The 12,002-nt window shown below is 39.5% G+C and overlaps 5 protein-coding genes across 5 annotated transcripts; 1 reads left to right on the forward strand and 4 right to left on the reverse strand.

Annotated features, from left to right (window-relative positions):
• Positions 1-98: 98 nt before the first annotated feature.
• Positions 99-1,409, reverse strand: LAG1 (sphingosine N-acyltransferase; the record flags this gene model as incomplete). The annotated part of the gene is made up of 1 exon (XM_043192671.1): positions 99-1,409. The coding sequence occupies one exon, from the start codon at positions 1,407-1,409 to the stop codon at positions 99-101; it is 1,311 nt and encodes a 436-aa protein (XP_043047726.1).
• Positions 1,410-2,221: 812 nt separating this feature from the next.
• Positions 2,222-3,739, forward strand: HSE1 (ESCRT-0 subunit protein; the record flags this gene model as incomplete). The annotated part of the gene is made up of 1 exon (XM_043192672.1): positions 2,222-3,739. One exon carries the CDS (start codon positions 2,222-2,224, stop codon positions 3,737-3,739), a length of 1,518 nt encoding a protein of 505 aa, XP_043047727.1.
• Positions 3,740-4,258: 519 nt separating this feature from the next.
• On the reverse strand, positions 4,259-5,065 carry KQ657_001892 (uncharacterized protein; the record flags this gene model as incomplete). The annotated part of the gene is made up of 1 exon (XM_043192673.1): positions 4,259-5,065. The coding sequence occupies one exon, from the start codon at positions 5,063-5,065 to the stop codon at positions 4,259-4,261; it is 807 nt and encodes a 268-aa protein (XP_043047728.1).
• A 471-nt stretch (positions 5,066-5,536) lies between these two features.
• Positions 5,537-5,914, reverse strand: MSL1 (U2 snRNP complex subunit; the record flags this gene model as incomplete). Its single annotated transcript, XM_043192674.1, has 1 exon — positions 5,537-5,914. The coding sequence occupies one exon, from the start codon at positions 5,912-5,914 to the stop codon at positions 5,537-5,539; it is 378 nt and encodes a 125-aa protein (XP_043047729.1).
• A 651-nt stretch (positions 5,915-6,565) lies between these two features.
• Positions 6,566-11,659, reverse strand: UFD4 (putative ubiquitin-protein ligase; the record flags this gene model as incomplete). Its single annotated transcript, XM_043192675.1, has 1 exon — positions 6,566-11,659. The coding sequence occupies one exon, from the start codon at positions 11,657-11,659 to the stop codon at positions 6,566-6,568; it is 5,094 nt and encodes a 1,697-aa protein (XP_043047730.1).
• Positions 11,660-12,002: the final 343 nt, after the last annotated feature.

Consider the following 12,002-nt stretch of genomic DNA (forward strand, 5'->3'; position numbering starts at 1 on the left):
TAGTATATTATGTAAGTAAGTACGTAAGTATGCAAGTAAGTATACGTGAGAGACTATTAATTAAAGATTGTAAGGGCGGATGTCGGCCTCCACTGTATTTATTGGTTCTTCTTCTTCTTCTTCTTCTTTTCATTTCCTTGTTCCTCCTCACTCTCACTATCACTTCTCTCATCCTTAGTCACACCTCCAACAACCATTCTGTATAAGATACGGAATATAAGGAATAACCAGTATGCATTGACCAATTGCAAAGCAGCAATAAGGAAGAAAACAATGGGTTGGGAAATATAACATTTGTATTGTTGTGTGTCCCAATTCAAGGTGTAATCTCCTACAGTTTTGAATTCAGTTAATACAGACCATAAGATCCGCAAGTTGACCCAATGTCTCAAGTAAATCCACACAAATATAAACACAATAAAGAAGGGTGGAGTTAACGATGAATCTAAATAATTCAAAGTCTTGGATGTAGCCAAAAAGAAATCTGATACATCCATTGTGATGTATACAGCAAGACCCATCCAAGTGAAATGGAATCGATATGAGTTCCAGATCAACGCAATGGTAATGATATGGTGTAAAACCAACTCTTTGAAGTCCTTTCTGGGTTTTTCCAACTGCAAGATCAAAACCACTGCCTGTTGAACCCAGAAAGCTGCTTGACCCAAATAATAAACTTTGAAGTAGATGTCGTGTGTCTTGTGAGGGTAGTTGGTATAGAATGGAGTGGTTTCAAAAAACCATAAGGGTAATCTACGCATGATCCATAACCCAAATGGTCCTGATATACCATAATAAAACATGGAATATGTTTGCTCCATGAAACGTTTGACCTTAGATTCCTTAGTAATACCGAGGGAATAAGCCAAAGGTCTCAATACAATACACATAAGAAACTCTCTCAAGAAGAAAAAGAACACCGCATAAAAGAAGACAAACCGGAAATCATCTCCACCTTTCCCATATTGGTCGGTGCCTTCAATGTGATAAGCAGGGATAATCCATCTTTTCAATTGATGATGAATCTCAGTATCTTCGCCAGAAATAACATAAAGTCCAATACACACCAGAAGGAATATAAATTGATAAACCCATGTGTGTCTGTAGGTGAGTTCTCTAAAGGCAACAATCATCTTGTTTACTAAGGCCATGTCGGAGGATCCCGTTTCGGAAAGCTTGAGTATACGAGCATCCAGTTGACGTCTTCCAAGATTTGATGTGGGCATCGTGGCAAAAGATGGTGAAGAGGTATCTCCTAAGTTGATATGGCCCACAGAAGAACCTCTTCTGCGATGTTGATTAGGAGACTGTCCCGGACTTAAATGACCGGCGGACAATGAAGAAGAACCCTCAGCACGCGACGTAGGAAACGGGGTGATATTAGTATTAACGTCTTCTTCCTTAGACATTTTTGAAAACTAGACGCTAGTGAAGAACCATATAGTCAATTCTTGTCTCTGTTACTTTTGTATACTATTGGTAGCTCTTTTTTTTGTTTTTTTTTCACTGCAGTCCAGAGGCCCCTATTTTGTGTCTGCCACGGTGAACCCAGGTAGCCCAGCATAATTTTCAATAGGGGTAGTTCACGAGACTGTCAGAAACAGGTTATTGTGTGTCCTGATCCAGTGTGTTGCACACCCTGTACGGTTTTAGGTAACGCCGACAGATTTATATTACCATTGAGGTTTCATGCCGCACTCGCTGCACAATGTAAGGTAAGATCCTGGTATGGTACATACATGAAGATACTCCCATACCATAATAGAACATTCCATCTCTACAACACAACAGCAACAGACAGCATGTCTGTAGAACAAAGCACTTGGTAAATATTTTGTCAAGCCAGGATTTGATTTTGATGTAAAATGCTCATTGGAGCCAAAAATCATTCTCTTTATCCAAAAAATAAGCGTGTATAGTTTTCTTAATGAATGATTTATTCTTTATATGGTTTTTTTATTTTTAAAAAATGGAATCCACTATTATTAGAACTGCACTGTATGATCAGACTATTCCACGTCTTAGTGTATACATATCTCGTATATCTCCAATTGTATTCATTTTGCTTAGGCTTGCCATATAATTTGGTGTTAGGGTGTTTCCCGCCCTCTCACATTTTCGAGAGACACCTGCATACACTCAAGATAAGATCAATGAAGGCAAAGTAAAGCTAAACCTGACAAGGACCGCATAAACGTTCATCTTCACTTCAATAAACGAAATGTCCAATTTACAACACTTGATAGATGCTGCCACTGATTGCACGCTTACAAGTGACAACTGGCAGTACATCATGGATGTTACAGATGCCATTAATAATGGTGACCCTGAAACGTCAACCAAGGAAGCGATCAAGATGATTACCAAACGATTTGACTCCCGAGACGCTAATGTGCTTTTAAGAACTTGTCTGTTAGTTTTAGCCCTTGCTGAGAATTGTGGGTCCAGAATGAAGCAAGAGATTGCTACCAAACAATTTTGTCTGGTTCTCTTGGGCAAGATGTCCGATAAGAAGGTTCATTATACAGTGAAGGAGAGCGTTGCTTCCTTAATATATCAACTTGACAATCTGTTTAAAAGCGACTCGTCTTTGAAACCCATGGCTGATGCAGGAAGTAAGATACAAAAGTCCTATGCCAAGTACCTTTCTCATCAAGAAATGCCAACTAAGCCCGCTAAGAAGGAATTAACAAAGCTGGCTAAATTGAAAGAAGAAGAGGAATGGCAAGAAGCGATTCGACTTTCTTTGGAAGATTCCACCAGAAAAGAGAACATGAAGAAGAACCTCGTAGACAAAGCAACTTTTGATCAACAAGGAGGTCCCATAAGGAGCAATAATAATAAGAATAATAATAATAATAATAATAATAATAATAATAATAATAATACTAGCAAATTGCAAAATGGAGACCTTCCACCTGTTCCAACAATCTCCGCCACAAGCACAAACACACAAATGAAGAATGAATTTCTAAACGAGGAGGAAGATTCACTTTCAATTGCAAATATTTCCAAAGTCCGTGCATTATATGACCTTAATTCTTATGAACCTGAAGAATTATCATTTAAAAAGGGCGATATAATAAAGGTTATTGAATCCGTTTACAATGATTGGTGGAAGGGGTCTTTACCCAATGGAGAAACTGGTATCTTCCCTCTTAATTATGTTGCACCTGTAATACCCAAAACAGCGAATATACTTGCTCATGAAGCTGAAGCTGAGAATAAGGTGTTATATGGTGGTACCATGCTGAAAGTTGATCGACTTTTAGCATTGTTGACTAATCCAGATGTTTCTCAAGTAGATGAAGAAGAGGTCACCAGTTTGTATAATGAATTAATCCCCTTACGACCCATGCTTTTGAAAAGCATTGAGAAATATAATGAAAGAAATGAAGAACTCAAAAACTTAACTGCATCCGTGAATCAAACAGTTAAGGTTTATAATCAAATGGTTGATGATCTGAGCAAACAAAGAATGAGTACATTTACTACGGGATCAATGGGGACTTATGTACCACCACCACCACAACAACAACAACAATATCCTACATCTAGTAATGAGCAACCTCAATATCTGTACAACCAATTGAATGCCCAACCCACTAGTGCAGGGTTTGGGAATGCCCCATTTCCGCAACATACTGGGCTGTCGAACTCGAATACTGGATATATGGAGGGGAACTATCATTTTCTGAATGTAAACCGTTTTCCTGATGTTGATAGCATGCCTCAATAAATAAATATCAGTTTGTTGTACAGATGTTGTAAGTAAGTAGTTTATCCTATTGACTGTTTATCACGTGACCAGAATTGATGTTTGTTTCCCTTTAAGTCGCACACTTTAAGAATCACAAGTCAGTGTATAACACTACGACGTCTCCACCTCTCCCACCCCCATCCTTCCAACTATGGCAGACTCATTATATGCGCTGCGGGAAGCACAGAATGACCTGAAGTTTGATCAGTTAGCGCTGACTTTACAGCAGTTCCGTACAACCGTTGACAGAGACATCCACGGGCAAATCACATCAGAGCAACTGTTACTTGATCAACTTAACGAGAATTTTCTGAATATGATGGAGAAGGTTAAAAGAAGTGGTGGCAACTTACGGACGGTTATGTCACGTAATGCAAGTTTATCACGAGTTGTATTTGTGATATTAGGGATTTTTATTGTGATATGGTTGTTGTACCATTTATAGGTTAATATAATAACAATAATAATATGATGTATCAATATTTATATACGATCTGTCTATTTCTTGTTGACAACATCCGATCCTAACCGATAGTTACCGATAGCTTTTCCCCATTGAATCTTGGACCGAGTCACGGGTAATAATCTCCGTAAGTTCTTAAACGACTTTTGGTTCAACTCCTCAAACTTCCCCACAATAGTCATACTAGTGGTAGATTCAAACTCATCAATAGCATTCACGATGGCCGATGCATTCTCAGAAACCGTAGTGTCCTTCAACTTCTCTCCAAAGGTTAACCGGACATTCCCGTCTTCATAATAATGTATATCCAATGACACGTCTCCATTGATGGTGTCCTTACCTTGAGAAACAACATAGTGTGATCTCCATTGGCCTGTGTAGAAGTTATCAGGGTTTACCCTTTGGCCAACTATGATGATATGTAAGTCTGAGCCATCTGGGATGACATTAAAGGCATATAAGGAGGGGAAATGGTCTTCTCCATATTGATTCAATGCCTTCACTAACGAATCAAAGTAGCTAATACTACTAACCTTATCACTAACGTTATGGTCCTCGACATCAAGAACTTTATTGGCCTTCAAGTCAACGTTGAAAGCTTTCCCACTAACATAGTCAATGTACTTAGTTGACCCAGCCAACTTACTGTGTTTGCTGATCACATAATTCCCAGCAACAATAGCACCTTCTTCGGTGGCATACGATTCAAGTGCAGTGTTGATGATACTTTGGTTGGCCCTACCACTGAGCAAAGCACCTAAATCGGTTGCAGCCTGTGAAAGCTCTCCTGGAGGTGCACTGCTGACTAATGATGCAACCACATCCTCAATTTTTGAAGCCATCGTCGGGTTAAAGGATAAGTGTCGCATAGTGTTGAAGTGGAGACTAACTGAGGTCTTGAATTAAATAAATCTGGAAATAAGTAAGTCACGTGACAAAACTCAATGATTACAGAGACATTCTACTAACAATTGCTTCATGCAATGAATACAACCAACCATTTCGAATATCATTATTTTGATAGTCAGAATGATTAGACTAGGAATGTTTCTAGAACATTCTACCCGCTATCCCCCTTTATATCATTGTACACTATACCGATTGCTTCATTATCAACATAATTGGTAGCGCAGGGCAACTAAAAGGACCAGTATATGATAACCCAACCACCACTTACATTCTACAATACCGACACAACTGATACTATCATTACCCACAGCATGGTAGCGCAATTTAAAAACACACTATCATCATTAGACATTAATATATTAATCTTCTAAGTACTATTAACCGAACCAATTATATAAACCTCATTAACGTAAACTATCCTCCACTATTCTCACCAAGTTTGACTGCTTCAACGAGTAATTTACCTTCATTGGTTTATCGAAAAAGTCCATACCGTTGATGGTGTTACGTGCTGCTACTGCCTCTTCTATGCTGGCAAATAGTATATGAGCTTGACCCCTTAACTTCTTGTTGACTCTCACCTCCAACACATCACCAAATGTGGAAAGCAACAAATGGAGATTCTGTTTCATCACAGAGATCTTGATCTGGTCATTTAAGTTGTTGATATACAACGTTTGAGATGGCTTTAAGTTATCGTAATCGAGTCGGACTTTTTTACTAAGAGGTTCTCTTGTTGGTGTCGGATCATCAACAGTGACCCTCTTTGTTGATACGGACATTGGTGTGCGATGATGTGATGTATAGTAATAAAAAAATACGATATCTATTAATTCTAATTAAATAATGCCAGATCTATGCATGCACTTATTGAATTCTAAATAGACATAGACCTATTCCCTGTTATCCCGCGTGTTCCTCGACTTCTAAAGAAATAGGTACTTGTGCACCCTTCAAACATCCCTTGATGCAGAAGCAATTCATTATAGATGTGCTATCGTTATGTAATGGATTATGTAAGCGTTCTACACACAAGGAAGCTATATAAGTTTCTGATACTATTACTCCTATTAATAGACCTATAGATAGATAAGCCGTAGAAGGTGTATATGAGGTATATATATGGTACATACAAGGTATATGAGGTAAATACAAGGTGTATATACATATACGTCTTGTATTCTACTCTAAAAGTCACATTCATCTGTACAGATCTCCCTTTTTCAAACTCGACAGTCCACTCCGTCCCTGACTACAGTATAACATTTCGTACATTCAGATATCTCTTTTTTGTGGACCTTGACCTCCTTTAAAAAGGGGTAGTGGGATCCAAAAGGTACTCAGTAACTAACACGTTCAATGCAGTCGGTACAGGCCAAAGCATTGCAGTCCAAAGCGCGGTGAAATGCAAGGCAATGCAATGAATTGATATATCATGAAAGTAGAAATGCACCAGCACCCTCATTGATAGCCTGGAGTAGTCTTTTCCTCATTACCTCTTGTGAAGAGTATTTAGGTAACTTAAGATAATTGGCACATGTCATTACACTGGGTAAGTAATCATCATCTTCAAGATCAGCGTCATCAGCTTTCTTCCGTACAACAGTAAGCTCTGGACGTAACAGGGCAAACCCACCAATTGGAAGCTTGGGGGACCCCGTGAGAAACTGAAGAAACTTACGCTTTTCATCAGGAGAAAAGTCGATCAACACATTAATAAGCTGCTCAATCAGTTGAGAGTCCTTGTTGTAGCCATGATTGGCCAGTATAGCTGCAGAAAGAGTTTCCCGGGTCCAATCTTCCTGCGCATTACCAAATAACCCAACCAACTCTTGAGGTGAAAAGATCACCAAGGTACTGATGGGGAAAACCTCACTGAACCCTTCCATAAACGCTTTCGCCTGAGTAATCACACCTTTGTACAACGTAGCATCGAGTACCTTATTCAAGAACATCTCTAAATTCTCGCTTGTTACAGGAATATCTTCACCATTCGTGATGAGCTCATATTTCCGATACCCCGGAAGCACAAAGTATAAAGACAAATCACTCAATTTAGCACCATCAATTTCCACCGCTTCACATTCATCTGGAGTACTAAGATCCTTGTACGCTTCCAAATACCGCGACAAGAATGCTAGCGAGTCCGCAAGACCAGGATCAACCATTCGTAATGAAGATATGTTTCGGAACTTCCGAAGTATATTTTCCGAGGGATGGAGATCGTTCATACTTAACATTTGAAGCAACTGAAGAAACACAACGTTGAAATTGAAATCAATTATCCGTGAATCTAACAATGCTCTTGCGATGAACTTACCCAACGATTTCATGATCTTCAACACCTTTTTCCCGTTTTCTGCCTGCAATTGCTCTTCTGACCAGGGAGAAGGGAAGAGGCCCATTGGTGCATTAACAAAGGCTTTCTTATTATCATCGTCATCATCGCACAAGGTACTGCTATGACTATGTTCTGTGGACTCTCTCCACATTTTCAATTCCTTCTTGGAAAATTCCTTAGATACAAGAGCGTAGAACTCCAAAGTAGGGCCTAGACCTGATCCCACTTCATCAAAGTATTCAATTTCAAGTATTCTAGGTGTCGATCCATACAAGTCCAAGACCTTAAAAGCCGAAGGCAAGAGCAGTTTCCGTGTGATTCTCACTTTGTATCTAGAGGGACGACCCAATTGACTAACTGACCGAGTCTGGCTTCCAAAAATACTTCTGGACATATTGCCTTGGTATTCTGGCTCGGAGGTCCCACTTAATGTCATCTGCCATTGATTAATCAAACGGGAGTAACCAAACGATGTGGATTGCAAGAAGAATAACCTTGACGTTAGCGGGAACACAAATGGAAAGTTTTTGGTAAGGAAAAGACACCATCCGGGCAAGATACCACTGGCAACCACTAATGGTTCTTCCAATTGTCTATTCAATTTAACAGTTAATTTCCAACTCTTGAAATCATTAACAGGAAGGGGAACACCTGGACAATGTTTAAAAGTCACTTTTTCATTTATATCAAAGAGAACCTTCAATAATATTAGAATGGAATGGGTCATAGGATCATTCAAATCAGACTCAGAACTGGTTCGGTTGTACATCGCCAACTTTAAATCACCCTCTTCAATATCAGCATCCTGATCAGACTGAGGTACTTCCTGATATTCAATCTTATGAACAACAGACCATATGCGACTAGGGTCAACTGTCTCGTTTGGGTGTTCTTGAAGTGAACTATAGACGGCCCCATAAATAGTTGTTCCTTTAGGAACAAGCTCGTCGTTGATGTAAAATTGAATACTTGTGATCTTCAGTTGCTTTTCCTCTTCATTTATTTCATTGACTTCATTCTTCTCATCTTTAAGCACACTACTTCTATTAGAGGTATGGCTGGAGTCATCCAAGATTTCGTCCTCTTGATCGTCGACTTCCTCTGTCAGCTGCTGTGGTAAGCTGCTGCCGTTGCCATCACCCGGGTTGCTAAAAGAGTTGAAAAACCTCATTCTTTGAAGTAAGAAGCCATTAATGGTTTTAAATGTTGCAATAGCATGCACAGAGAGCATTAGGGAAGACATACCAAATGTATTTCTTGTTGGACTATCTGAATTGACAGCGGTATTATTCTTGCTGTTGCTGCCTTCTCCTTTCTTTGTTAAATGTAATTTGATCTGCCTAGCCATAATCGCAGTTGGGTGAGAATTGCTTGAAGGTAAGTTCCCCGGATTGGCACCAGAAGAAACGATATCAAACAGTTCAGATCTCGACAATGCTCCCTGCAAACTTGATACAAGGGTTGAAGCAGCCTCATTAGAACTTACTGGATCATTGAAGAATGTTTGAACAAAACTTTTACAGCACTCTGAATCCAGGTCCACACTGTCCAATACGTTTGCTAATCGAATAACTACTCCCAGTGATAACAACTCGAAATTTGAAACTGTGCCATCCAATATAACGGTCTTTAGGCTTTGCCATAAACCAAACCAGTTGTCTCTCAAAAATGAGCGATACTTTCGGACATCTCCCAATGTTTCCAGGATCTCTGTAAGCTGTACCAAAGCATCTGAACCACCAGAAGTGGATTGTGTAGTTTCCATAGCAGCTAAATATTGATCATATACTTGTGAAACTGCGGTAGCACTTTCCAAGACAGATCTGAAAACATCCATAGTCCTTAACCGAAAGAGATTATCATTCTTAGTTAATTCTGGATCATAGTACTTATTGGAATAGGAACTCACACTCGATAAACGGAACATATGCGTAGGTTGTTGAGGTGGCGATGGTGCTATATCGTTGTTGTTCTTGTCATCATTGACCAATTCAGCTATGTTATCTTGAATCAAATTGAGATCTTTGAACATCCCTTCCTTTTCAAATTGCCTGATAACTTCTTTATCATTTTCAAATAGCTTTTTTATGATATTTAACGTTGCCAACACGATGACAGCTGAATTGACCTTATTCTGACTTAAATTTTTTTGAGCCGACTCTGATGATGATGCTTGTCCATCATACTCTTGCGCAAGTTTGGAAATAACAGTGCTTCCTTGATTGACAGCCGATGCCAACAAATTAGAAAGTTTCAACAATTTACTTGCCTCTAAAGGTTTGACAGATTCATTGCTCTGGAATGATATTATACGATCAAAACTGACCAATATTTTCTTTCTGATTTCGAAATCCATACTGGACAGGAACCCATGGATAAGAAAAGGCCAGATTTTGTTAGCAAAGGAACAATAGACAGACTGGATCTCATTTAAATAAACTTCGATTCTTTTTTTATCTAGTTCTGCCTTGATTTCGTCCGGCTTTATGCCTTCATTTAAAAATGGACTTGTGGTGTACGTAACCGGCAACAAATACCCAATTAAGGTTAAGAATTCAGAAATTAGATCCTTAGGTGCAACCATAATAGTGTCTATGGAGACTTCACAATTTCCTTGTTGTGAGGATCCACTACTCTTGGAGTAATTATTCAAGGAGGTAAGAATCAAACTTCCAACGTCACATTCCTCTAAAAGTATCACCGATATGTTGACACTAACCGCACTTAAGATCACTAGAGATCTCAAGAGTGACATGCATGAATTGAAACTAAGAGGCGGTGTGGAACTCGAACTGTTTGAACTGCTTGAATCCTTTCCTGTTTGATTGGAACTTCTAATGATTGTCTTAGTCATTTCTAATAGTAACTCTTTGTCAAACAATTCCTCCAACAAATCAGGACGTTGACGGAACCCTATGATCACCCGTGATATTGTTAACCACGAATTCTCCAATACAACGGCATCAAAGTGGGTTCTAACTACCTGAGATAACGGTTGAAGTAGACCCTTCACAAAGTCAAAATGGGTTATCCTTATATTCTTGGACGCGTTGGCTAAGATGGAAAATGCTTTCCTTTGGGCATGCATAGTGAAGAAATCTAAAAATTGAAAACATTGCAACAATCCGTAATGAGAGAGAAGCTCACTATGGGAAACGTCTTCTCGGGAAATCATTTCTAGTGTTTGTAGAAGCTGTTCTGTTAAGTCAATGTATGAAACGTCGTAGAGCTTGTCACAGAGAATACGTACAGCATCATTCTTTAAGGCAGAGTGGATAAAATCTTGGTTTACCTCCAAAAAGTTATAGAGACATCTGCAAGCTACCATCTGTAGTTCAAGTTCCAGCGTCAACGAAGGGTCTTCCATTATCAGAACCAAGGATTTGGCAAGCTTATTATCAGGGATGACTCTTTCTGCAGTCATACCATCCATCATTAGTAATCGTTGAGACAATTCATTCAATGATTCCAAGATCATGTATATGTCTTCTCTATTCGAGAGGTTGTTGATGAGATTTTCTATTTCAGAGTCAGTCTCATGTGCACTTGCCATTGCCCCCATTAGTCGCAGAACCACGTCAGCAAATCCTCCTGCTTGTGGTGGTCTGGAATTATTACTATCATTGGCCCCGTTGCCTAGGGATATTGCTCTGAGGAGGTCGAACCGCGCATTACCGGAACCAGAACCTGAGCCTCTCAGACCAGGTGCTGCATTGGTATCATCATCATCATCGTCATGTCTTTCTTCATCGCTATCAAATTCATCTATATGAGCACGCAGACCCCGTTGGTTGTGCGCTGAAGAATAGAGGAGGCGTCTTAAAAGCTCCGAAGGATCTGACGTATCAAATTCCTCATCATCATCATCATCATCATCATCATCATCATCATCATCATCATCATCATCATCACCATCCTCACCATCCTCATCATCCTCATCATTCCCTCCCTCTTCTTCGTCATCCTCGTTAATATCATGGAAATCAAATTCCTCATCGTCGTCATGAAATTCAGTCACATCTTCCACAACAACGCTTGGATTAGGCCCACCATCCAAATCGCCGTCGTCGTTCTCCATGTATTCGTGTCTGCGTAATCGCCTCTGTGAATGATCCGCTAGCCTTCTCAACACTTCATGTTCCGAATCAGATTCGGGCTCCACCATATCCGAGTCAATTTGATCCATGTTCTAGTCAAACCTGTGTTTGTGGCAGATAGCAGTTATAGCAGACTCTAGTTATAGCAGACTCTAGTTATAGCAGTAGCTGTGATGTGTAAGTATATTTGGCGTCTGCACGGTCTTATCAATGGCAAAACTACCACTACTCTACCAAACCATAGAAAAAAGACAGCCTATTCACGTGAAGGTCGTGCTATAACCAACAAAATAAACCTGAGCAAAAGTTTAGCTGGTTTTCTAAGAAAATCTTGGGTGCAAATAAAATTATCTATTTGCAGTGTGACAGATGATACTCATAGCGCACTTGAATACCGCAAAGTTGTGCCATGCCATGGATCAGATTGAAATA

This window comes from Scheffersomyces spartinae (assembly GCF_019049425.1).
Source record: "Scheffersomyces spartinae strain ARV_011 chromosome Unknown scaffold_19, whole genome shotgun sequence".
Classification (NCBI taxonomy): domain Eukaryota; kingdom Fungi; phylum Ascomycota; class Pichiomycetes; order Serinales; family Debaryomycetaceae; genus Lizanozyma; species Lizanozyma spartinae.